The sequence below is a fragment of the Pogona vitticeps genome, chromosome 5, assembly GCF_051106095.1.
Source record: "Pogona vitticeps strain Pit_001003342236 chromosome 5, PviZW2.1, whole genome shotgun sequence".
NCBI lineage: Eukaryota > Metazoa > Chordata > Lepidosauria > Squamata > Agamidae > Pogona > Pogona vitticeps.
Window position 1 is genome coordinate 124,079,329 of NC_135787.1, and position 26,727 is coordinate 124,106,055.

The 26,727-nt window shown below is 37.3% G+C and overlaps 1 protein-coding gene across 10 annotated transcripts in view; it reads right to left on the reverse strand.

Annotated features, from left to right (window-relative positions):
- Window positions 1–887: 887 nt before the first annotated feature.
- Window positions 888–26,727, reverse strand: part of BRD1 (bromodomain containing 1) — a 54,140-nt gene continuing 28,300 nt past the window's right edge. For 3 of the 10 annotated variants that reach the window (XM_073000609.2, XM_078394401.1, XM_078394400.1), the window contains exons 8-13: window positions 23,003–23,491; window positions 11,441–11,576; window positions 10,749–10,894; window positions 9,134–9,243; window positions 5,444–5,598; window positions 888–2,731 (exon numbers count right to left, since the gene is read on the reverse strand). In XM_073000609.2, the coding sequence (XP_072856710.2) occupies window positions 2,548–2,731; window positions 5,444–5,598; window positions 9,134–9,243; window positions 10,749–10,894; window positions 11,441–11,576; window positions 23,003–23,491 (1,220 nt within the window). In that variant the 3' untranslated portion in view covers window positions 888–2,547. Of the gene's footprint in view, window positions 2,732–5,443; window positions 5,599–9,133; window positions 9,244–10,748; window positions 10,895–11,440; window positions 11,577–15,174; window positions 15,432–23,002; window positions 23,492–26,727 lie in introns of those variants that run through there. The other 7 variants (XM_073000616.2, XM_078394402.1, XM_073000615.2 and 4 more) reach the window with 7 other exon arrangements.

The window sequence follows — 26,727 nt, forward strand, 5'->3', positions numbered from 1 at the left end:
CATAGCTATGAAGAAATTCAAAAAGATCCTCAGGTGCAAGAATGTTTCACTGGAGACCAAGTTGAAGATAATCTAAACTACACTATTCCCAATTACTATGTACACATCTGAAAGCTGGACAGTGAAGAGAATCAACAGGAAAAAATGTGTTTCATTTCAAATGTGGTGTTTAAGGAGAGCTTTGTGAATCTCACGGACTGCCACAAAGATTGGTCTGTAGATCTAACCAAGCTGGAACTCTCCTTAGAAGCAAAAATGATTAAACTGAGCCTATCATACTGTCGGTGCATCACAAAAGACACTCACTGGGAAAGAGTAATTCTGAGAAAAGTTGAAGACAAGAAGAAAAGAGGAACATCACCTAAGAGATATATTGGATCAATAAAGGATGTTCATTTCCAAACATTGAGCAGGACTGCTGATGACAGGACATTTCAGAAGTCACTAATTGAAGGTTTGCATTTCTAGTCTCACAGCTCCTAGCTTAAAGCTGCTGCAACATACCTTCGCAATCTCTTTGGACTAACTGGACATCACAGTGGCCTCCCTTTGTTGAACTGTAAAATCTTTTCTTGATAACACAACTTCTGTGAAGATCAGCACAAAAAAATACAGATGTTGCCTGCACCAGACACTAGAATGTGTTATTGCAAATCACGAATGCAGTTCACAAAAAAATAGCGCAAGCTGAAGCCCTCTAATATTATTGTTGTTGGTGTTGAAAATCCAGTGGTTAGGTGATCCAAAATGCAGCCAAAGTTTAAATAGAAGGCTTTGCATTGTATTTGGAATAGTCTCCACGGTGAGAACTACAATAGAAAAGTAATCAGGTTAATTCAGGTTAACCTCATGAAGACATTTTGAAGGGCCAAATGCATGACAAAAAATCAGTTGAGAAAGGAATTTTATTTCAAGCTTCTAAGGGGGTATTACAAACCATAGATAATAAAAACATTAGAAACTATTCCAAAATTGGCTGTAGCTTTAAAATAAAAATTCAAGCAAGTTTTACAATGAAGAATGCTATTCAATGAAACCGTTTAAAAGATTTTCAAAGTACTGGCTTTGCCATATTTGCTAACTCAATATAAAAAAAAAGCTGGGCATAAATATCCGTGCATTCATATGCATTATTTGGTGTTGCATATTATATACCTTGGTACAGTATTTAAGTTATCACTGAAGAGTCCAACGCAGTGCACTTATAAATAATGTAGTCATTATAAATCACATTGAAAACATACTTGCCATTTTCATTGTTACAAATTCAGTATTCCAGTGACATAGAAATAAAGTAGCTACAACAATCAATAGTTTGACTTTATTTTTTAATATAAAAGTTATTACTGGAAACCCACCCTACCATTTTCCTTCCCTAAATGTAATGCTTTACCTCTCTGAAATAAAAATAAAGTACTAATTCTATATACATCACATGTACCATACAAAAATGTATCCAAAGTTTCTATTGCTACCAAAGTGTTCTAAAATTAAAAGTTACATAAATCCCCTCATTGAAACAAAGATTACAAGTTACCAAAAAAGGTCAAATTACACACAATCCATCAAGTTATTTTATACAACCATTTCCAAGACAGCTTTCTCTCCCAAAGCAAATTGTCATATGTGCCTGTATAAAAATGTATATCAATATACTTTCTTATTTATTTCTCTTTATAAAGCAAAGTAATACATTTTCTACAATAAATATAACATAGGGAGGCACATAAAATCCAGGGAGATAGATGAGATATGGTTTTTGCACGAAATATACTTGGAGGCTTTAAGCCAGGTTTGCGTAAAACACAAATAATTTCTAAAGTGATATTCTGGACAACGATGGAGTGTTTTTGGTGATTTTTCAAGTGATATACATAGCATAACTTTATTTCTGTTGTGTCTCTCACAAAGTACCTTCCAAAATAATGTGATTTTTTCTCTCATAAAATACACATTTGTTGTAGCACATTTACATCTTAACTATGCAGTACTTTGTGAAAAGAATAATGGTTAATGGAAAAATGAAACATTCAGAGGTCTTGTTAAAAAGCTAGAAATCACATAAAGTTACATAAGCAGCACCATATCATAATATATGATTAAGCCAAATCTATCCGATGTTATTTACTTCAAGACTCATTTAGCACCTAAAGCTGGAAGATGGTGCTTAGTATTTTTTTAAATGTGGAAAGAAACGGAAGTGACAATCTATCCCTTTCCCAGCCAAACAGAAGAAATAAAAAAGCTACGTCTAAAATCAGAATAAGTTAAAAGTTGAATATACATATATGTACAGTTTATGAACACTATGAACAAGATATTTTAGTGAGAAATCTTCCAAACTGCAACGTAATGTTAAAAAAATGTATTTTTTTAAAAAATCAATATGGCAAGGTGATTCAGAGGAGCTGCTAAACCAGTTAAGTCTGTAAAACTCTGCCACTGGATCAATGATTAAGAAGCTGTCTTCAATACATTCTTGTAGACAAAGAGGTTAATTTGTAGGTATCTATATAAGGTATCTTTGTGCCTTGATGACAACTTAAGTTAGTCAATATCACTGAAGTCACTGACTGGTTCTCCATGAACTCTACTTAAGTGGTTCATAGCTCGGTCAAAAGCAACTCTAACAGCTTTCCGAATACTTGAGTTCCGACCTTCCATCATTTTTAACTTGTCTATTGTTTCATCAATCCCAAGTGGAATCATTTTGGATTTTGGAAGCCACTGCCTATAGGTGGATAAAACACAAACCATATGTAAAGTTAGTATATAATGTTTTTAAAATCCACAAGGTGAAGATCTTATGCAATATTTAAATGTGTTTATACTCCATTTAGATTTTAAAGAATGCTTATGGCAGTTTACAACCAGCATCACTTGAATAAATTTTTTTTTTTAAAAAATTCAATAAGAAACCATACAGAATGTATCAATATCTGTGGAAAATACAAAGTAAGATTTAAGAAATATAGCAAGTGCCCTGCTGTTTTACTTAACCATACCAGAGAAGTATGTTAGAACAAATATGATTTAATCCAATGTTTCCATCTTTACAAGGGATGTGGTGGTACTGCGGGTTAAACTGCAGAAGCTCTGTGCTGCAAGGTCAGAAGACCAGTGGTCGTAAGATTGAATCCACGCGACAGAGTGAGCTCCCGTCGCTTGTCCCAGATCCTGCCAATTTAGCAGTTTGAAAGCATGTAAATGCGAGTAGATAAATAGGTACCACCGCGGTGATAAGGTAATGGTGTTCCATAACTAGTTCCGCTGGCCACGTGATCACGGAGACTGTCTATGGACAAACGCTGGCTCTACGGCTTGGAAATGGGGATGAGCACCGCCCCCTAGAGTCGAACACGACTGGACAGAATGTCAAGGGGAACTTTTGCCTTTACCTTCCATCTTTACAGTGCAAACAACTTTCTACAGTCGGGAGAAATGCCCTATTTTGTGCAGGTACTTACTTGGAAAAGGAATGTGCAGCAAACCCTCATGGAAATCTCACAAAGAGGACATGATGGTATGGAAAATGTATTCTGAGGTATCCTGAGCCCCAAGCTAATTAAAAACTTGATAAGGTCATAATTTGTACTGAACTCAGGAGTAAATGCTAACATACCTGAGCAAGAACCGGAGAAGTTATATTCTCTGCATTCACTACTAAATAAAAGGCAGGCAAGTGAAGTCTTGCACCACCTATAGTTTCCAAACCGTGTAAGGAAAAGCATAATATATTGCATTTTACACATTATTTTGTCTACAAAATTACCAGGAGCCATCAACAGTCCTGAAATGACATGCATGTTCTACAGCAATCCTCCCCAATCTAAATGTGAACTACAATTCTTGTCATCCTTGGCCAGCATGACCTCCATGTTGGTTGGAGATAATAAGAGCTGTAGTTCAATATGTCAGGTTACTCTACATGACAGGACACACACTGTAAGACAATTACAACTCATTAAAGAGCCCAGGAGCAAGGTGTGAATCAGAGATCTCAGGTAAATGTGTTTCCATTTAAGACAGTCAATCATGCCTTCCACAATACACCAGTTCTTATCCAGAGTGTGTCTATTTTGTATTGCTATACTATCAATATATTAATATGCCAAGGAAATGTGTGCCTCTACAAAATTTGAGAATTCAAGAGTTTGTGCAAGATGGAAACTAAGAAGGCAGAGAACAATTTTATTTGGCATAACAAAACAGAATAAAGAAGTGACCCAATTAAAAAACATTAAGAAACAGAAAGGGGAAGGAGAAGGAGAAGAGGAGAAATACAAAGGGGGGGAAGCAGAGAAAGTTCTAAAACATACTTCTGTGGCAGATTAAAAAAACTTGGAGGAAGAGCAGAAACTGTGGGTAAAAATCTGCAGTGAGTCATTCTCAATGAAAAATGGTGCTCAATTATAGATAATTCTGCATAGTTTTGCAGAACCATCCCTGTTTTGTGACCCAAAGAAACCACAAATGATTAAGGAGCAAATGTTTTAAAAAGCCAGTGAACAGCCAAACTGTTACAAGTATATCATGTGGTTATTTAGAGTTTTGTAGACCAGTGATTCCTGACCTTGGATAACCCAGGTGTTCTTTAACTGCAGTTCCTAGAAGTCTTCACCACCAGCTGTGCTGGCTGGGGCTTCTGGGAATTACATTCAAGAACAGCAAGACTGAGAACCAGTGTACCAGACATGTATGTTTCAGTATGAGAAAGCAAAGTGACATACATTCTGTAACAATAAAAGAATTATATCTCAATGACGATGAGATATCTGATAGAAATACATTTTTCTGAAACTGCAGCTGTTACACCCCCAATTGGGCAAGGTTAATGGAATATTGTTTTAAAACACAGAACACACAAAGTAACAAGAAATTAAGGCTAGACATAACAAATACAGGGCAAAATCCTGTTAGTGCAGGCATAATCTAAAGTTATGCCTGCATAAATGTATCAGGCATTATGCCTGGCAACAGGGAATCACAGTTCAACTGCACACCTGGTTGTGCAATTGCCATTGCAAACAATGTGCAGTTTTCAGGGAGAAGTGGCCATGTATAGCACTTCTGCTTGGAACTATTGCAGCTACTGTGGTTGCAACACTGATTTAAACTCACATAGCTATACAAGAAGATTTTGCCCACAGTTACTGTTCATTTATCTTCTAGTCAATGAAACTGCCAGCAGTTTTAAAAATACTTTTGCTTCAATTATGAGCTAGGCTTCCAAAATCAATATGTTCTACCAAACATGACTGTGTGCTTATGATGTCTGAAATCTCCATCCTTTCGCACTTGAACTTGTGTTCCACGCTTATCTACTATTTTCACAAGAGGCCACTTTCAAAACAAGAGCCGTGGGTATCCATCCCCTAAACACTCAGCTTCCCATACAGCTCAAATATACAGGACTTCTCAGTGAGAGCAGGAGTGTACATACCAACTTCTTTTATTGTCAAAAAATAAAACCAAGAAAAGCTTCTCATCTGATTTGGTCTGCATTTGTTCTCCAATTTTCAATACATCAAGGGGTGGCACTGGTATTGTAACACCATTGTGATGACCAGCAACACGAGGCATTTTAGGATCAATTATCTACAAAAGGAAAAAGTAAAGAACTGTGAATTATCTATAAAACGAGAAAGGAAAGGACTGTAAATTCCTACTCTTTATTTGCAAAAAAATATTTTATATAAAAATTCTAGACCAAATCTAAAATTGATGGGTTAGATTAATAGTTAAGTGTGTGTAAAGGGCCAATGAAGGCTGATTTACTTGCACCCTTTTTTCCATATGGGCTGCCCAGCAGATGCTCAAATAGAAGATTTGGAGACTGCTGAACGGATGGATTCTTACGCAAGAGGCTAAGAAGGGAGCATCCCTGAACAGTGAACAAAGTCAACTTCTATGCATGCTCAGTTCTTGATACATTCCACAGCACACAAACACAGATTCAATTTATATACAGTTTACTTAATACAGGAAAGCAGTACTTGCACAGTGGACGATGGTGTTACTTCTCATACTGCTGACACACAAGAGATGTTTCTACAAAGTCCCCAGTTCCTACAATAACATATCTAAAATAACCAATATTCAGCTATTAATCACATTTTTTAAAAAAAATCTAAAACTTAAGTTTATTTTACATTATGTACCTACTTAGCACAAACACACTGGAGTTGTTGCTATGTGCTATAAAGTTCCTTCCACTTGTGATGATGCTATGAATGAGGGACCTCTAAAATGTCCTGTCCTCAACAGTCCTGCTCAGTTCTTGTGGCTTCTTTTAAGGAGTCAATCTATCTCATATTTGCTCTTCCTCTTTTCCTGCTGCCTTCACTTTTCCCAGTAGCTCTTGCCTTCTCTCGATGTGCCCAAAGTACAACAGCCTCAGTTTCCTCATTTTTGCACTCAAAGTCCCAGTTTGATTTATTTATCTAGGGTATCTGCAAAGCTCTCCTCCATCACCATATTTCAGAAAAATCATTTTTTTTTACTGTCCATTTCTTCACTTTCCAGCCTTCACAAATGTACATAGCAATCATGAATACAACATAGATGATCTTGGCCTTCATCTCTAGTAACATGTCCTTTACACTTCAGAATTTTTTTTAGTTCTTTTCTTGCTGTCCTGTTGAATCTAAGGTCTTCTGATTTTTAGGCTGCCATTTCCATTTGGACTGATGACTGAATGAATTCAATGGCAGCATTCAAGTTAAGTAGTTTTTCTGTAGTCATAGTACTTGCCTTCTTAATATTCAACTTTAGTCCAGCTTTTTACTTCCTTTTCCTTTCATCTGGTCCTTTCAAATCATTGCTGCTTTCTGATAGTAATATGGTATCATCTGCATATCTTATGTTACTGATAGCTTTTCCACCAATTTTCACTTTTCCTTCATCTGGATCTAATCCAGCTTTCCATATGATATGTTCTGTATACAGATTGAACAGACAGGGAGTTAAATACGCCCTCATCTGACACATTTGCCTGCAGAAAACAATTCTGTTTCTCCATATTCTGTCCTAACAACAGTTTAACCAGTTACCTCGGGAGTTGGTGAGGGCTCCAACACTGGAGGCATTCAAGAAAAACGTAGATAATCACCTGGCAGATATGCTTTGATTGTATTCCTGCATTGAGTAGGGGGATGGACTTGATGGCCTTGTGGCTCCCTCCCAACGTTACTTTTCTATGATTCTATGAACAATAGTATTGTGGACAAAAAAAAAACCTAACAGTAGCTTCTTCTCAAGAATACCAAGACAATCAAGTGCTGAGGCACGTGTATTTCTTTAAAAAAAAAAAAAAAAAAAAAAACTCAGTTTCTCATTATCTAAACAACCAACATCTAGATCTACAACTTCTCATGAGCCACAGTCAAAGGTTTTGTTGTAGTCTAGAAATTTATTTTGAAATTCTTTGCAGAGCCTCAGTAGCCTGTGCATATTTGTCATATGATTCCAAGTGCCCCTTCCTTTTTGGAATCCAGTTTCAGTATCAGGTATTTCTTGCTCCATATAGGGTAAAACATTGTTGCAATACCCTCAGCAACACTTTGCTTGCATGGGAAATTATTACAATGGTACTATAGTTACTGCATTTTTGCCACCTCCTTTCTTGGAGACTGGAATCCATATAGAATGTTTCCAGTCTGTGAGCTATTATTTTGTTTTCCATATTTGTTGGAATATTCTTATTAGTTTTGCCAGATTCAGTCTATGCAGTTTTGGAATAGTTCTATCAATATTTAATACCAGTCTAACTGATATTATTCAGTCAGACCTTGCCTTACAGTCTTTAACTGACTTTGCTACATGCCATCTTGGTATTACAGCCACTCCATTTCTTCCAAGTCTGTCACTTCAAAAGTGAAACACTTTGTAGTTGTCTGACTGACAATGTCTCATTCCAATCCACTTTAGTTCACTGACACCAAGGACTGCAATATTTAAACATACCATTTTTTACTTTAGAGTTTCCAGTTTACCTGGATTCATACTTCTCATATTCCATGTTCCAGCTGTATGTGTCATGCAACATCAGATGAGCCTTTCTGTGTACATTAAAGCCACTAGATGCCTAATTAGTGACAACGGGGGATACAGAAGGAGACAAACTAAAGAATGTGAAGACTGTGAATATGTTCAGGGTTTCCCTGGGCCATGACAGCATCCTGTGAGCTGATCCATCCACTCCATAGGTACCACGGGATTACTTATGACACAAATGAAGATTAGCAACAATGGTATTTGTACTTGTTTCTTCCTCTTCCGCAGCAACTGATTGTCTGTCTTCTGACCTGGGAGCCTCATCTTCCAGTAATACTGCATCTTTCACTATAGACTGTCACAACACAAGATTTTCATGGGATGAAATATTTAGAAGTGGCTTACCACTGTCTTCTTCTGCACAGTCCTAACGTAAGTTAACTTGAGTGTCACAGCTTTTGTTTCTGAAAGATCCTCCAAAGTGTTACCTTCCACTACTGCTGCGGCTCAGTAGCTACCCTCTATGAGTTTCCTCTGCTGAAACCATTCTTTTCTGTTTATATGACAATTTAATCCTGAAGAGGATGAACTGCTGCTTAGACTGCTGTCTCAGTTTTGACCATCTCACCTTGGGTGACTCTGCTATGAGTTCAAGCTCATGAAGGACTCTAGCCTCCTAGCAGCATTGCTCTTCTCTGATGCACTCAAACCCCTTCACTATGTTAAGGTGAGTATCCAAGAGGCGCACTAAATCTGTGGAGATCTGGTTAGTCAATTCCTCTATAAGTTCCACTGATTCAAGCAGGCCTACTCTAGTTATAAATTATTACTAATAACTGTTAGATATCTCAATGGTTTAGCCATCTGACCATGGCGGCAGAAGTTGGGAGTGCAATTCCCCACTGTGCCTCCCCACTGCGCCCCACTCCATGGGGTTCCTTCCAGCTGTGCAGCTCTATTATCACTCCAAAGTACATGATAAGGACAATCAGATAAGGGAAAGTAGATGTTTCCTAGGCTTGCATGACTAAACATGCAACCAGAAGCCTGGGAAACAAGAAAATTGTGTGATTGCCTTTTGTGTTATTACTTCAGCTGAATTTGGCTCACAGGTTTTGCTGACAGGCTGCTAACTCACCAGTGCTGGATAAGAAGGATACCCACTACATTTGGCCCAGACAACTTTTAGCGGTTCAAGGACAGAATTAGAAGCATCAGTTGAAATCCACATACTGCTGTGTCCAACTTCTAAAATAAAAAAATAAATATTTCAGAATGTCATTCAGCAAGGTTATATACTTAAGCTTATAAATGCAATACACATGTAGCATAATTGCCAATGAAAACGAGAAATATGTGCCTTCTAGTGACATTGGCATGAAGCAACTGTATGATTTGTATCAGTTTAAAACAGCAATTTCTTCCTCTGCCCTTGGTTAAAAGACAGATAAGTGTGATCATTTTTGTCTTTTCCCCAATCATGAATTTAAATACGACATCTTGCTAATTTTGGCTGAATATGAATACTTCTATAGCTTGTTTACAAATTCTGTGGAGCTGTATACTTGTTTAGCATGGCATAGGAACAAACACGGCCAAAATACAATTTCTCTCTCTAAGCCATGTATTTCATTACTTAATGACAGTATAAGAGGTGATATGCCTCCCAGCACAGGTTAGTGATGAACTCAGTGCGAGTGGGATGCTACTGTGCCCATATTTTGAGTTACCCATGGACAACTCAGGAGGGCTAGAGAATATTTTAATCCATCCAGCAGGGCTCTTAAGACTTTTTTGATTAACATAAGTTGATTATTTAAGACTGTGGACATTAAAGTAATATTTTCAGATCCGTAATCGATCTTTCAAGATACTAATCACATCAATGTATTCATTTAGACACATACATAGGCAACGTGCTGAATACAAAAAAACATGTCAGAATTCACATATTCATAAATCTTGACTGTATTCAGATTGAGTTCCATGCAGCAATGTTGGGGAAAGTGGTTATCAACATTCCTTCAAAAGGGCTATACAGGATGAGGGCCTTTGAAGAGAAGCTACACTACAATAAGTTCCCCAATCCACACCATTCTGCAGGTTCAAGCCTACTCTGGCACAATTTCAAGAGTCTGTGCGTGCTGTTCTAGAGAAATCCATTTCAGACAATTCCGCATCAAGTGTCTGTATCTAGATCCAATGCACTGGCTTTACTATTTATAACAATTTAACAAAGTAAGAATTAATATCATGAGTGAGAGAGGGAGAGCAGAGAAAAGCAGCTAAGTTGTAATAAGCAAACTTGCTTCAGGAGTGTCAATATTCAGTAGGCCATAAGAACATTTAAGAAAGCACAGTGACTTGATAAACTGTAAGGGGAAAGTTTATAAACATAGAAGCAGTTTTCCACAAACGCAGAATGGAAGTTCAGCAACGCAATGGAAGGTGGCAATAGAGACGTTATAGTAGCTATATGTGGAGAAAGAGTGTCGTGAAAGACATATAGGAGAAAGAGGTTTTTTTTAATCAACTGTGAAACTTATCAGGAGGAAATGCCAAGATCAGGGACCAGGCAGAAAACCTGTTTACACAGAATGACATTATGAAGTGGAAGTAACAAATGACAAAGCCTTCTCCGTTCAGCTGAGCACAAAAGCACACAAGAAAGACAAAAACTTTGTATTTAGAGAACATAAACCCCTAGAAATGGCCAGATATTTATCCTATGTGTTTATAAAAATGTCAGTTACCAGCTGCAATTCTTGCTGCTTTTGCGTAGTTTCCATTTTCAATACATGATATCAACTCACTTCTGTCTTCTAATGTGTGTCTCCGTATAAGCGCTGGTTTTCCTTTTCCACATTTTGGCAGGCTAAAACTAGAAATATTTGAAGTGCTGTAACAATACAACAAGAATTATCTTTTCTGTTGTACATTTTTTACAAATATGATCGTTCACATACCAGAATTATTTTTACAAAATAATTAATGCTTCTGCTGTTGAAGCACCCATTTGAACTGGCTGATCTACATAACCTAGCCAAAATGGATACTATTTCATTTCCAATTCAAACTGATTAACCCCCCCCAACCCTCTTTTAATATTGTAAATACTTGAATTTTAAACTATATCCTGTGTACTGGAACTTATCTTGCTATTTTGCTTCCAGGGTCTCTTTCCATTTGTGGAAAGGTCTCTAATCCAGCAGAGATTCCTTGCTGAGACTGCAAACTGATGGTTTTACTTGTTACAGCTATCCATAACAACTCCCACACTATTCTAGAGGGTTCATCAGTTCTCCAGTGTACATTTGCAGAAGGTATAAAAGAAGGAATTGAGCATCCCCCCCTACATCTCTTCCTAGTGGGAGCATCCCATTTACCAATCTACATCCAGTATTTTGATCAGGCCTTAACTTGAGTTAAAACAGCACATGTTTACCTTGAATTACATAACATGCTGTTACTTGAAGATATACTAGACTCTGATGCACAACGGCGCCGAGGTTCAACTTTTCTTCCTGGAGCATCATCTGATTCTGATTCTTTATTGCCATCTCCAAAACCATTTGAAAGACCTGACAGGTAAACAAACAAAAATCTATAATCTGGAAGTGCATTTTATATTAATACATGTTTCAATATAAATTCAAGTACATGTTCTAATTTCATCTAACAGGTGTAGCAGGTAGGAAGAAAAATAAGATAATTTATTGAATAAATAAGAGAAACATGCAACAACAACAACACCATGTAGACACCAGTGAACGAACAGGACATTAGGCCAAAAGAACTAATGATCATCTAACAGTACTGATCCTAAAATAATGCATATAAAACCAAGTCTGATATAAAAGACAAAGTAAAAAGCATAAGTTACTGTTTTGAGAATTTGTAATAAAAGGTTGCACCATCTGAGTAAATAAAGCACATAAGCCAAAATTTTGACTAGAGAGAATACACTCATACAGGTATGAGAAAAGTCAGATAATGCTGGAAAGTTGCTCTCCTCACATCTGGGTCACTAAGACTCAGTTCATGGATGAAGAACATTGCTTACGCCCATTAGACCTTTAGAAAATTTTATATGCTATTCCATATACAGAATGGTACAGAAGCCAAACATAAAACTGGACAAATCAGGATCACATAAAAGAAACAATTCTTAGTTTTAATCTTATTATTTTATTTCAGCAGGAAGCGGGAGAGTTTAATATAAAAAGGAAATATTTGATAGATGGTTCAACTGACCACCAATAATGACAGCACAGGTATGATGAAAACTGATGATTCTCCTGTGGAAAGCAGACTAAGCACAGAATTATGTTATCTCCAGAGCCTTAAATAAGAGATCTCCTGTTTTGCATAAATAAAATAAATAAATAGTCAAATATAGCAAATAAAGTCATTGCAAGATCATGCAGTGTTTGGTACCTCATTACACGAAAGAGCATCTCTCCCTAAGATTGTCTATCCAGGCCTCCCAGGTTTTGTGTTTGCAGGTGGCCATACCTAGAGAGGCCTGGAAAACTACCATCAGGAGCTGGGTCTCAACACTATGGAATGAGTTACCTGTGCATATACGCCGGGCTCCATCCCTTCTGGCCTTTAGGAAAGAGGTAAAAACTATATTGTTTGAAGAGGCTTTCAGAAACACCTTACCCTTCTGACATCCTCATGGATGCATGAACTGGACATTGATTTTGATTAGCAATCTAGGTTTATTTGATATTTTGGGTTATTAGTGTTTCAGTCTGGATCTCATTATTTATGTTTTTGTGGCCCAGGTTGGGTAGGTGTAGTGCTTAGGCACTAGATGGGCAGGGTACAAATGTAAATAAATAAACAAACAAACTCACTGTAATAAAAGAGAGCTGAAAAACAAGAGTGCAGGTAAAGCCTATGGATAATTTCTTATTCTACAGTTTTTCTACACCTTCAAACACTTTAACAAAGGAAAAATGTATCTGTGTAACATGAGGAAGTAAGGCCAGAATCTCCTCCTCCTTATCATTAGCTAAGTATCTTTGTAGTTAACTAGTAACAGTGTGGAGAGTAGTATATTACTCAAAGATTCTGACAAAAGGGCATCTTTTTCCTCATAACAGTTTATACTAGGAATAGGGAAATTAGTATAAAAAGTAATATTTAATAGTTTGTGTCCTATTACCTAAAAAAATTCCTGAAGCTTCCACATCAAAACTATTCTAGCCCATAATTATGTACATGTATGCTATGCGGTAGTGCATAGGCAATGATGATTCCATGGTTTAAAACAGAAAATATGTGGCACAAACCTCAGTAAGAAATTAGTATTAGATAGAGTAGATAGAGGACTAAATATTCACAAAAATAAAATCATTCCAAAATGGAATATGACTTAAAAAAAATACCAGAATTATACAGCTTCATATAAATGCAATAGAATCTGAAAAATAAAATATTCTGTCTACAACATAAAGAGTATGGATGAGAAGAGAGCTTGAAGGGTCCAATATTGCAGTTCCAAGAACCTAAACTTTAAACATATCAGGCATCTTTAATCTTTGAGCATTAGCTACTACGTATATGATCCATATTCAATTGTTTTGCTAGCTGTGCAAAAAAGGAGAATATTTGAAATTAAAACTAGCAACACAGCTAGATATTTGTACACATACAGTACATATACATGAACTCCATAGTCGACTAAAATTTTATCCCTAAGATCTCTGGATGAATTGCAAAAAATACCGAAACTCAAATTCATTTAGCTATATTAAGTATTGCTAAGAACTGCAACAGTTCCATATACCATTCTGAGAGAGCCAAAAGGGTAACTATATTAACACAAACAAGGCAGAAAAAAAAGTTAGTAACAATGATAGAGAAGTACTTAGCTGATGATATGCCATCAAAATTCCTAAGTAATTTCAGTTGCTGTGTTGGGACAACAATACAAGAATCCAAGCTCAAACTTTTCTGCATCTGAGATTTTTGTCAAATTCACCCTAAAATCTCCTGCAGAAGGCTAGCACTGTATTTTCAAAGGCTCATAAAAACTTCCCACAATCTTTCTGCTTATATTGTCTCTGTGAATTATTCCAAGCATTACGTTAACAAAGTACACTTGACTTTCTGCTATATAACTTCACTGAATCTTTTTCAACAAGCATTTGTGACATTTGATGTTAATTGGCTATCAAAGCTCACAGCCAAAACCCCTATTCTGTAGTATTTATTTTCCATTGAACAAGGTTTTTGTTTACAAAACTTCAGCTCACAGTAACTGATATCTAAGAAAGTAGACTTGTCCATGAATGCTCACATTAAAATATAGCAGCTAGTCTTTAAGGTGCCACTTTTTTATTTTTCTTTTGTTTTTGCCTGCAAACTAATGTGGCTACCTGTTCTAAGCCCACAACAAGTCAGACAATTATCTACTGTATGGGAACACAAGATATACTATATTAATTGATTAATATCACTTCATTATTTTGACCAGAAACCTAAATATAAAATGTCTATAAATCTGAAAAGATAAACAAAACATATTGGTTTGAAACATTTCATCATACTTAGAATTCAACAAAATCAATGGTCAGTGTAACTTAAGCCTAACAAGTTTCAATGGATGTGCTCTGAAGTATAAATAAAACTGCATTAAACCCACTGCTATTAGAAAACCATGTACATTCCCTTTAAGTATTAAAAAGTTTAACTAAGTTACTCTTTATAAAACTGAAACTCCTAAGATTGTTCTGGTTTATCTAGATATTAATGGAGGATTAAAGGAAAGACAACTTTTTCATTGATCAAGCAAATGGAGGCACCACAGACTATACAAATACTTTCTGTCATTCAGTGCTTATGTAAGATCATGTATGGGTGTGAAATTGTGTAGATATTTTAATATTTATTACAGTCTAGGTTTCATTACATACTAAACAGATGCATATATTTTGTGAAACCAAATAAAGTTACAGAGAAATGTAGTTACCATTTTGGTGTATGTATTATGAAATCTAAGCCCTGGCCAGGGGAAGATCAGATTGGTTTGAGAGGAATGGAGATGGAAAGGAGCGTTCTTAACCAATCAACCCACAAGGAGAACATTTGAGATAAAAGTTCTGGGGATTGGTACAACTGCGACCAATTTATGTCACATAGATTGCAACATACATCTTTATAACTTACAGAGATGGAAAAATATACTGAATGAAGAGCATAGGTTCATATATATCAAAGACTTCCTCCAACAGTGTTCAAGATACTGATTTTGTTTTAAGGATGGCTGGTGTCTCCAACATGTTCCAAAATAATTACTTGAAATGTAATTGTCTTTCTGCGTTCCAAAATGATCATTACATTGAATTCCAGTCCGTGTTCAGGATAATAGAAAACAATTAGGATCCAAATAGATAAATACTCTGCATATTAGTTAATATGAAAACCTGGAAGACAGTGAAAAAGTAATTTAGTCTCACTGAAAGGAAAAAGAGCTTTAAATAAATAAGCCCTCCTCCCAGCAGTATCCAGAGCATAATTAGCAGAAGCTATGAAAACTATCCATGTATTCTACTATTCATGTTTAATGTTAAATTTAAAAGTGAAGACTAAAATAGTCTCCACTTTGAATGAACTGCTCATTATTTAAAGTAACAGCAGCAACAAACTTAGGGGCATGTTTAATAAAGATTATTGGCTGCTTTTTTTTCCCCTCACAAATTCTTTCCAATGAAAGAAGATGACAGCTTAATTTATCCTAAAAGTTTTAAAACCTAGCTATGCATCTGTTTCTACACTCAGATGTCAACATCAATAACCCCAAAAATGCCTCAGCTGTGCAGAAAGACCAGCAAAGAAAGCCCAAGAAAACATCTCGTAGACATGACTATTAAATGTGTACCATGGACTATCATGTTAAAGATTTCAAGACCCTATTGAGTACATTTTCAGTACCTATGGGAAAAAGGAATGATAGCTATAGGTCTGGATTAACTAACTACAAAATGGTTTAATATTTTTCAGATTTTACTTTTACCATGTAGTGGTTAACAAATTCTCAGGATACATGGGAACTGCAAAATAAGGTGTTGATACAGATTTGATAACAAATTGAAGAAGCCTCCAAACACAGAAGATTTTCATCTATTAAAGACTTTTTTCAGGATTATGTACCCTTTGTCATCAATTGCTAGGTCCTAAGCTTCCAGCACACAGCCCACAGCCCACTGGTCCAAAAGAAAGAAAACAAGAATGATGGGATGTTTGATAGTTGCAACAGCAAATTTGCTTGCTTCTTTCTGAGGAAAAAAGCTATTTTCCAGTTCAGGTAATAATCTGTTTAACTAGTCTACTAATCCTATGGTCACATCAGCTACACAGTAACATAACATTCTTATACATGTAGCAATACCAGCAAGAGAATTTAGGAGATTTAGTTCTATGGAGTTTCCACTTGGTTTAAAGTTAAACTGTATACAGTGGTGCCCCGTATAGCGACGTTAATCCATTCCAGGATTAACGTCGCTATACGGAAACATCGTAAAGCGAAAATAAAAAGCCCATTGAAACGCATTAAAACCTGGTTATTGCGTTCCAATGGACTAAAAACTGGCAGGGACAGGGTGGGTGGGGGATCCCGAAGGCTTCCAGGCAAAAGCCTGGAAGCCTTCGGGACCCCTCCACCCTGTCCCTGCCGCCCCGCGCTGCCTTCCCTAGCGGAGATCAGACTCCCAGGAGCCCGATCCAGGCTGGGGAAAGCGGCGGGGGGTGGCTGCCAGCGAAGGGGAGAGGGTGGGTGGGGGGACCGAGGGCTTCCAGGCAAAAGCCTGGAAGCCTTCGGGACCCCTCAACCCTGATCCTGCCGCCCCGCGCTGCCGAGCCCAGGATGCCTGACATGCATCCGATCTCCCCACCTTCCCCCCGCGGCTGGGATCCAGCTTGGATCCAACCCGCGGGGGCTACCCCGGGCAAGGCTGGACTCTTGGGAGTCCAGCCATGGCAGGGCTAGCCCCCGTGGGTCCGATCCAAGCCGCGGGGGGAGGGTGGGAGAGCGGGGGCATCCGGATGCCTTTCAGGCATCCCGGGCTTGGATCCCACCCGCCGCCGGTTACCCAAGGCTGGGTAACCGGCGGCGGGTGGGATCCGAGCCCAGGATGCCTGACAGGCATCGGATCCCCCCACCCTCCCCCCGCGGTGGCCTCAGAAGGACCCTTCAGAAGGGTCCTTCGAAGGCCACCGCAGGCATTTTCCCCCAGCTGAGTGGCGGGAGCGCTCCTTTGGAGGCTCCCGCTGCTCAGCTGGGGGGGAAATTGTGCCTATGGGGAAAACATTGCAAAGCGATTTTTCCCCAAAGGCACCTTCGTTATACGATCGCAAAAGCAATGGCATTTTTGCCATCGCTATGCGAATTCGTCGTTAAATGGGGCACTCGTTATACGAGGCACCACTGTATAAGAATCTTAAACAGAAACACACATACATAAAAAAGCTTTGCAACATTTATTTTATTTTAATTCCAGTGCAAACAATATAACCAACACCAGAGAAGAACATTCTGGTCTGGGATTACAACTCATCTTCCTTTTGAATTTTTGCAAGAATTTAATTCTCCTAAACTAAAACATTTGTTGCAGACTCCAACCACTATCTGAAATCTCTCTTCCTCTCTGTGTATATGCATGTTTATGGTATCTGCACCCCTGTAAACTTTTTAAAAATTGTGAGGTCAGTTTACCTATGCCATTTCACTTCCACACACAATTTTTAAAAAAGCTTAAAATTAACTAACCAATCAAACATGGGATTTTCCAATTTATCCAAGAAAAAGTGATGGAAAAAGTGAAATTAACAAATGCCTAGCATGCTTCAGATGTTGCCTAAAACCTAGATAGAATACACCAGAACGCAGGCATCCATGAATCAACATGTCAAAGGAGAATGCCTTCAGGTGAATACAGAATCCTACCATACGTCTGAAAAAGAAAGGTTCCTGCTTGTGTATAGGCTCTATCCACAAGCAAGGACCCAGATTTTTGAGGACTATGTATACAAATACAGCCAACATTCAAGCAGGAATCTCTCCTTTTCAAACTCATCCCTAATCATGTGGAAAAGCTATCATAAATGGACAGGGCTATCTGCTCCTCCTATATATGTTGACCCTGGGTAAGGTAACAACTAAACAATTTGGAAAAAAGTGTACTTTAGTTATAAGAAATGGACTCTCTTTGTAAAATACTGTTTAAACCTCATAAACTTGTAGCTATCATCCAATAAATAACAGACTTGGATTTACAGTGGTGCCTCGCAAGACGATGCTAATTCGTTCCACAAAAATAGCTGTCTTATGAAAACATTGTCTTGCGAAACGAAAAAGCCAATTGAAATGCACTGAAACTGGTCCAATGCGTTCCAATGGGCTGAAAATTCACCGTCCAGCGAAGATCCTCCATGGGGCGACCATTTTCACTGCCTTTAAATTTATTTATTATTTATTTATTTATTCAATTTTTACCCCGCCCCTCTAGACAACGTCCTGAAAACACAGCGGGGAGCCATTTTGCACAGCGGATGGCCATTTTAGAACAGCCGATCAGTTGTTTCTAAATCGTTGTTAAGTGAAAAATCGGTTCCCGAAGCAGGGAACCAATCATCGTTAAGCGAATTTTCCCTATAGGAACATTGTTTTGCGATTGCAAAAGCGATCGCAAAACTTCATCGTCAAGTGGTTTCGTAGCTTAACGAGGCAATCGTTAAGCGAGGCACCACTGTATAGTGGGAAACTGTGTGGGTCAAACAGCACATTTAATAATATACAACAGTTCGAGCAGATTATGAAAGATCCTGCCATGTTATGCATTCTAAATAAAGCAGACCCCAAGACAGGAAGCAGTAGAGAAACACTTAGATCCTGCTAAAACAATTGCAACTAAGACACATTAGCCAGAATCTTATTAGTGTTAACATAAAGTTTACATGACCTGCCACAGCTAACTGTGGCTAACTGACAAGGTGTTGGTATACTTCTCAAGTACACAACTGGTCATATAACCATGCAAGCAACTGAAACACATTCACACACTTCATTAGTCATAACCATTGTTTCCCCAAAAATAAAACAGGGTCTTATAATTTTTGCTCCAAAAACGCATTAGGGCCTATCTTCAGGGGATGTTTTATTACAATCTACAGTACATTTATTCAAGTGCAGTCATGTCATCTTCTTCTGGTTGCTGCACAATGTGGAGGGCAGGTTTTCACTTAACTGGGGCTTATTTTGGGGGGTAGGGCTTATATTACAAGCATCCTCAAACAACATACTTGGGTTTATTTTCAGGTTAGGTCTTATTTTCAGGGAAACAGGGTAGCTATGGCAATTTACGGAAACCTTATGTGAATGTTAATAGAATGCTGGGCAGTAATTTCAATGGTAATGAACTATGTCTAAATTGCTTTGGATTTAATACTATATATTGCCCTTTAGCAATCATAGTTGATAACCTTTATTTATCACAGTCTCTTCAACTGAAGTCTTGACCACAAAAGTGAAAAACATTTGAAGGCAAAACAGTTAGAACATCTGACAACCACATGAATCAGATCATTGACTGAAGTTATCACAATTACTGAGTATGCATCACATGTGTGAGCATATTAGAGGTTCATCTATCAACCCTTGCTTTTGAGTTTTTCAGAAGTATTTGGTTGGCTACTACCACAAGCAGTTCTGGACAGGATGGTTTTCTAGCACAATTCAGGCCTATTTATCTTGAGCCATTATTTACTTGGGAGTTCAATGCTCCAGGCAGACAGCTTAAGTCAAAGTCATCACTATTTTTTAACTTCCAAGCCAATGAAGTTGCTTAACACATTGCATGAAATCAATCTGTCAAATCTTTTACATTTAATCTCAAACTGCTCAATTACTTGAAGCCAAAATATGATCAAAAAGATAACACATTCAAGTCCAGCTATGCAAGTGTGCCAAAGGGGGCTTTAAGCAATGTTTAGAATAATACGTGGCTTGTATATATTGATACAATATTCTCTATTATCCCAAGCATAGTTAGAATGGCTGCAGCACCAGGTATTCTCTTCTTATACATACTTTCTTTTCTATTTACGGGCTGATTTAAATGTTATGTGATTTAACACCTATGATGTTGTTGGTCAATGCTGACATTGCCCTTGAAACCTGGGTATGAACTGGATTTGCTAATTCTGACTGCAGGGAATCCAGTTAATATCCAGATACTGTAGAACTTTCCACTATGGCTAGAGCAATTTAACAAAGGAAAGCATTAGATTACAAAAGGAGTGGACAACATAGTAGTCATTACAGCTCCATAAACCATGCACTGTCATCCTCTGGGTTAAAGTACATTAATCCACCCTACTGTGGTCTATCCTTGAAGACAGTTTAAAAACAACTGGCCCAACTTCCAAAAGCTGGTAGCTCAAATCTGAACCAGTGTAAACCAATACAACATCAGTTGCAGGAGATATCAAATACACTTTTATTCTAGGCACATGCAAAATGTTATTTCATATATACTTGGTCTTGGTTACTACAAGGAATATTCCCTCTCATAAATCTTACATGCACTGAGGTCATGTTGAAAGGCTGTTCAAGTGCCTCTCGACATCTGAAACATTATGAACTGTCATATAATCCAGATTCCAATTGGTAGTGATCCCACTCTGTTTAGGGAGGCTTCTTTGTAATTTTTCCAATGATTTTTAGACAACAGTAGTTTTCACGTTAGGGCCATCTAAAATGAATCGATTGTTATACTGAAAATCTTTTAACTCTGCTGTCTAAACATGTTTTTAAAGCATATTTTTTGTTCTGATAATCTTATCAATTTGGTGTGTTTTAATCTTAAAGTGTGAACTAAACTAGAGTTTAAACTAGAGTTCTTAAACTCCATTACAGAATGTGTCTATCTCCAGTCAATGAAAGACCATTACAGAGCCATAATCTAGGCTTTATTATGTACATAATACATTTGCGCAAGAAAGAAAAATATATCCAAGAGAAGATTCTGTATTTAATTTGGATATAGTCACAATAAAAACCTGCAACTTAAAAAAAATGAAAAATGGAGCAAATACATATAATGACTAATCTACTGAATGTTATTTGGATTTGCAGATCTCTTAAATTTTCTGTGATCTGACAACACAGAAACTTCTAAATACAGTGGGGTCTCAACTTACGAACGGTTCTACATACGAACTTTTTGACTTACGAACCCGCCCGATAGACAATTACATGCTCAACATACGAACTTCCCTCGAGTTACGAACAGGAAAAAAGTGCCCCCTCCCTCCCCTTAGAGGCTTCTGGGAGGGGAGAAAAGGTCAGAAACTTAAAAATAAATAAAAGTCACTTACCAGGCCTTAGTCGCCCGTGAACTGCAGGAAAAAGAGCAGCAAACATATAAAAGCCGACACTCAGAAGGGAGCCTGGCAGCCATTTTGTGCTTTTTTCTGCTCCTGCCCCCTTCTCTCCCCACCTAACAGCTGATCGGCTGGCTCTGAAGAGGCTTGAGAAGGCTTGCTCAGCATCTAAAAAGCCTGCCTGTGTGTCTTTGTGCTGAAAAAATCAGCACAACATGCTTTAAAACATGCTTTAAAATTGGCTTCGTTGAAAAAAAAAGATTTCAAAAGTGCTTTTAAAACTGTTCCCTGCCTCCCCCTCTCCTTTCCTGAACTTTTCTTGACCTAAGAAAAAAAGAAAAATATCCCCCTCTAGTGACAGAAGGCGGAATAGCAGCTTCCCATTAGTTTCCCATTAGTTTCTATGGACGGAAAAGAGCAGATACGGATTAAATGGTTTTCAATACATTCCTATGGGAAATGCAGATTCGACATAAGAACTTTTCGACCTATGAACCGCCTTCCAATAAGGATTAAGTTCGTAAGTCGAGACCCCACTGTAGCAAGGCGTACATACAAAAAAGGACACCTTATCTTGAGCTGCTCACTATACTACACTTTATGAATAGATATATTTTAATAATTTCTCAATATCTAAGCTTTAAGTATTTGCTTAGCATACATCTACAAATAGGAATGTTTACCTAAATAAATAAAAATATATTCCATGATGCAACTCCTTTTATTTCAGGAGAAATTACTCTAAATATTTAACCAAGTATACTAAGTATGCACATACAATGCACATAATCCCAACATTTTGAAAATGCCTTGTTTCAGTGTGTAAATAAATAAAATGAGTAAGCAATTTCAATACAGAAAATACTACTGAACATACAGGATCTCCCCCCCCACACACACACACACACTACATATACTCTTAAGACTGTAATTGTTATTTAAGAATTGGACTCACTGGTGTATATATGTTGTTTCACACCTTGTGGTAGAACCAATTAATTAAAAGAGTGGAACTAAATCCAAAGCTGTTTCTGAACATGTATGATACCGGACAAGATATCTAGCTGCTATAAATCATCATTAAACCCTTGTGCAAGCCTTTATGAATGGAACCAGCAAGTATTTTCTTTTCAATTAATAACCTGGATTAAACCCATACATTTTAGGAAATACCTTAAACTGAAAATGAGCCTGCTTCTAAAATTGCACAATGAAAATACTGCTCAAAAATCTTTGTGTGGCTTTATAAGTGCCATGTCTTTTAAGCAGAAAACAGTAATTATTAGAAACAGGCACATATGCGACAGCAAACATGAGAAAGGCTTAATAGAGAAAGGTTTTCAGAAAGACCTGACCTTGCTTTAGATTTTTAAAACAGCAGTTTACAAACAATTATCATAGCAAAACCACAGGTTTGGACAACATGGATAATTTTTAATAGAAGTTTGATCAACATGAATGAAAGAAATCTGCAAAATATCAGAAAATATATAAGCATGAAAACAATTATAAAATGTGTACCTTTTTGATATCAATTGAATGCAGATTCTTTTAAATAAGAAATAACTAAGTCATCCATGTTATGTTCAAAAAGAATATCAAAGCAATTTAATACCTGTGTCCAAACGCTTTACAGGGGACTCATCATCCACTTCAGAATCTCCACATGCACTTCTTGATCTTTTCCTGGGCTGCAGTAGTGTCTCCAACCTTGGAAGGACTACAGACAAAAAGGTTTTGGTCCCTAGCTGTGGAGAAGTTGGCTGGGTTTCAGTGTTCTTTGCAGACTTTGGGGGGCTTACACTTTTCGATTTGCAGAAGAGAATTGACGTACGTCTGTTTACATCAGTTGATGACTCAGCTACAGCAGAAACGGTCGAATCACTGAGATTATTGTCAAGTAAGTGTTCTGGAGTGTGTCCATTTATTTCTTTCTGAATGGAAGTACTATACAATTCATTGTCAAATTTTACTCTTTTGTAAAGTTTATTCTGCTCTGGATTGAGTTCTACTGGTTTGAGGGTTGGTGGCTCTGAATTAGTCTCCGAGTTTGAAGGAAGAGGTAATGCATCTGATGGTTCAAGTTTAGGGGGAGATTTATCTCCTGAAAAAATTAATAAAGTTGGATTTTTGAAAACTGATATTTGTAAGAGCTACTACATAAAACTAAGTATCAAATATGTAGCCCACAGTAAGTTTGATACAAAGAGTAACACCTCACATACATAAACTTTAAGCAAACTATCCTAGTTAAAAACTGAATTTATGTGGGAATTTGGCAGAAGTGGAAAAGACTGACTCTAAATTTCAGCATATTTATTCCATAATAGTAAGTCTCACTGGAACCACAGGACTTACTTTTGGTATTCTGGTTTGCAATTTAAAAAGTTCTAATTTGTGACAAGAGCCAAGTCACTAAAATACGGTATATTATGTGACAGACCATAGTATTTTATGACTTAAATGCTTTAAAGATGAAATTACAATTATATTAACTTCATCAGCTAGCTTTTTGCAACCTGAACTGCAAGAACAGGGGCTACTAAGAAGTTTAATAAATTAATATATTAAGAACTACAAACAATGTTAAGAGTTATGACTACAAATTTCAATTCAGTAAACCATGCACTTCAATTTTAATAGAAACAGAAAACACTGACTACTGGGGATAAATCAGAAGATTATAGATCTATCAATCTGTTTTTCCTTACTATTTATTTTAATGGCATTTTAGATATTTTTACTGCAATTATGCATTAGTCAGAAATGCTCTGTTTGGTAAGCTTCCCTTAACCAACAATCCATACAAGACACCTAGATTAGGACACAAACATGACAAGTATTTCTATATAATTATTTGAACGATTTTGCCTAGTCAGTAGCCCTAACAGGTCTCAACGACAGCCTTCATTTCCCATAATTGTCACTTCTCATGCCTCCAGTTTACAAGTCAAAACAATGAGCAGTTTTGTAGTTCCATAAACAAACAAAACCGTAACCAGCTTTTAACACCATTTAGATTTTTGTCTGAAAGATGTTATTTCAGAACACATATATGTTATTCATACACAATGCCTTAAAGGTAAATTTAATTTTCTTAGAACTTTTATTTAGAAAGGGCAACTTTGTATAAAAGTAGACCAAAAGCCACTGATATGTTAGTAAAACCATGATGCACAGATATGAGTGAGAGAACTGCACAGCTACAAACAGATGAACCTGATCTCTATTAACTGTCTTCTTAATGATATATCAGGAGCTGTTTTAAATGTGACAGCAGGTGAAAAGAGTAGCCATCTGCAATGTGAAAACCCCTAGTGGAAAACTGCTAGCTTCCATGTAGTATAATCACTGGATAATTATTTAAAAGCAGGCAGTGCAGCTTTGAACTATTTAGTCACATTAGTTTATTATCATCTCTTGAGACTCTTCCTCTTGTTTCCATGCATTCAAGTTTTCCAAGCTCAACTACAGTTTCTGAAATTACTTCTGCTAGGGATTAGCTGGTGTGTGCAAAACCACAGGGAGCTCATACCTTCTGATGGATTAAGAATTTACTTTGATTTATTCAAAGAATTTATTTTACTGTAATCATATGAGCTGCTATGCTGCTCACAATGATGTTATCTGTAACTTTATCACCTAGATAAGTTCAGAAAGAATTAAGCAATATTGCATGAATATGGAATCTTGACAGTAACCAGCCACAAATCAGTCACATCCTATACAGTACATGCTTCTGCTCCCAATCAATTCTTTCTAATTCATATACTACAGATTTAAAGATGTGAAGGCCAAGAAATAAAAGGTGGAGAAGTATCTCCCAAACAGTCCTCTACTTATTTTTCCTATGAAATACCGGAATTTTATAAAACATCAAAATAAATTCATATGAAATGGTCTCCCTTTTGTAGTGGGATAAAAGGATTTCCCAGTTCAAGATGCTGTTATGTAAAAGTACCATATAATTAAAGCATAATTCTTGGCTACCCTGCATCAAGAACAACAGTCATTTTTAGAGGATAAATATATACTGCTTCATTGCTTGTGATCTGATGGTTTTCTTATGTTGGTGACATCTGATGCAACTTGGAAAATACTAGAAGGAAGTATGCTGTATCTACTATCCTTCTGAACTGGGCATTTGCTGAAGATCAAGATTTTAATGCCTCCTTTTATGACTATGAAACAGGCAACGTGTTATAGATTTTACACTATTTAATAATCCTGCTTTCAGTGTCATCACGTTTAATCTCATGTCCAAATACAGTGGTGCCTCGCTAGACGATTGCCTCGCAGGATGAAAAATCCACAAAACGATTGGTTTTTGCAATCACTATGGTGCCTCGCAAGACGTTTTTTCTATGACCATGCTTTGCAAGACTTTTTTTTTTTAGACCGATGCATAGGGAACCTCGCAAGACGATTTTTTCACAAGATGACAATCTTCGCGGAATGAATTAAAATTGCCTTGCGAGGCACCACTGTATGTTACTATTTCTTGCTGATGTAACAGTATGAGACTGTTTTCATCCACGGTAAAGCCTTCAGTTTTGTTTCCTTTATAACTTAGGATTCCTACCACTCAGATAATAACTAAGATACAGCGGTGCCTTGCTTAGCGATCGCTCCGTTGAGCAATGAAATTGCTTAGCGATGGGGTTTTGGCCATCGCCAGAGCAATCGCTTAGTGATGGCCCCTATGGGGAAAAATCGCTTTGCGATGATTGCGGGGAAGCGATCATGGCAAAGCAACCCTTTTTGCACAGCTGATCGGCGGTTCCAAAATGGCCACCGGAAAAACAAAATGGCCACCCGCTGTTTTGCCTCGCTTTAGAGGCACCGAAAATGGCCGCCCCTATGGAGGATCTTCACATAAGGTCAGTTTTTAAGCCCATAGGAACGCATTAAACATGTTTTATTGCGTTTCTATGGGCTTTTTAAAACCGCTTAGCGATTAAATTGCTTAGCAATGTTTTTCCTGGAACGGATTAACATCGCTAAGCGAGTCACCACTGTACATGTGTTTTGGATACATACAACTTTTTAAATATATCTGCTTATTAATTATGCATTTTATGTTGTTCATGCAATAAAATAAAGTTATGTTTAATAAGAAAATGGTACAATGGTGCCCCGCATGACGACGATAATCTGTCCCACTGAAATAGCTATTTAGCGAAATCATCCTCATGCGAAAACCCTTTCCCCATTGGAATGCATTGAAATCAGATGTAATGCGTTCCAATGGGGAAAATACCTCATCATCCAGCGAAGATCGCCCATAGGGAAGCCATTTTGCAAGCACCGATCATCTGTAAAAATGGCTGCCCTGCAAAG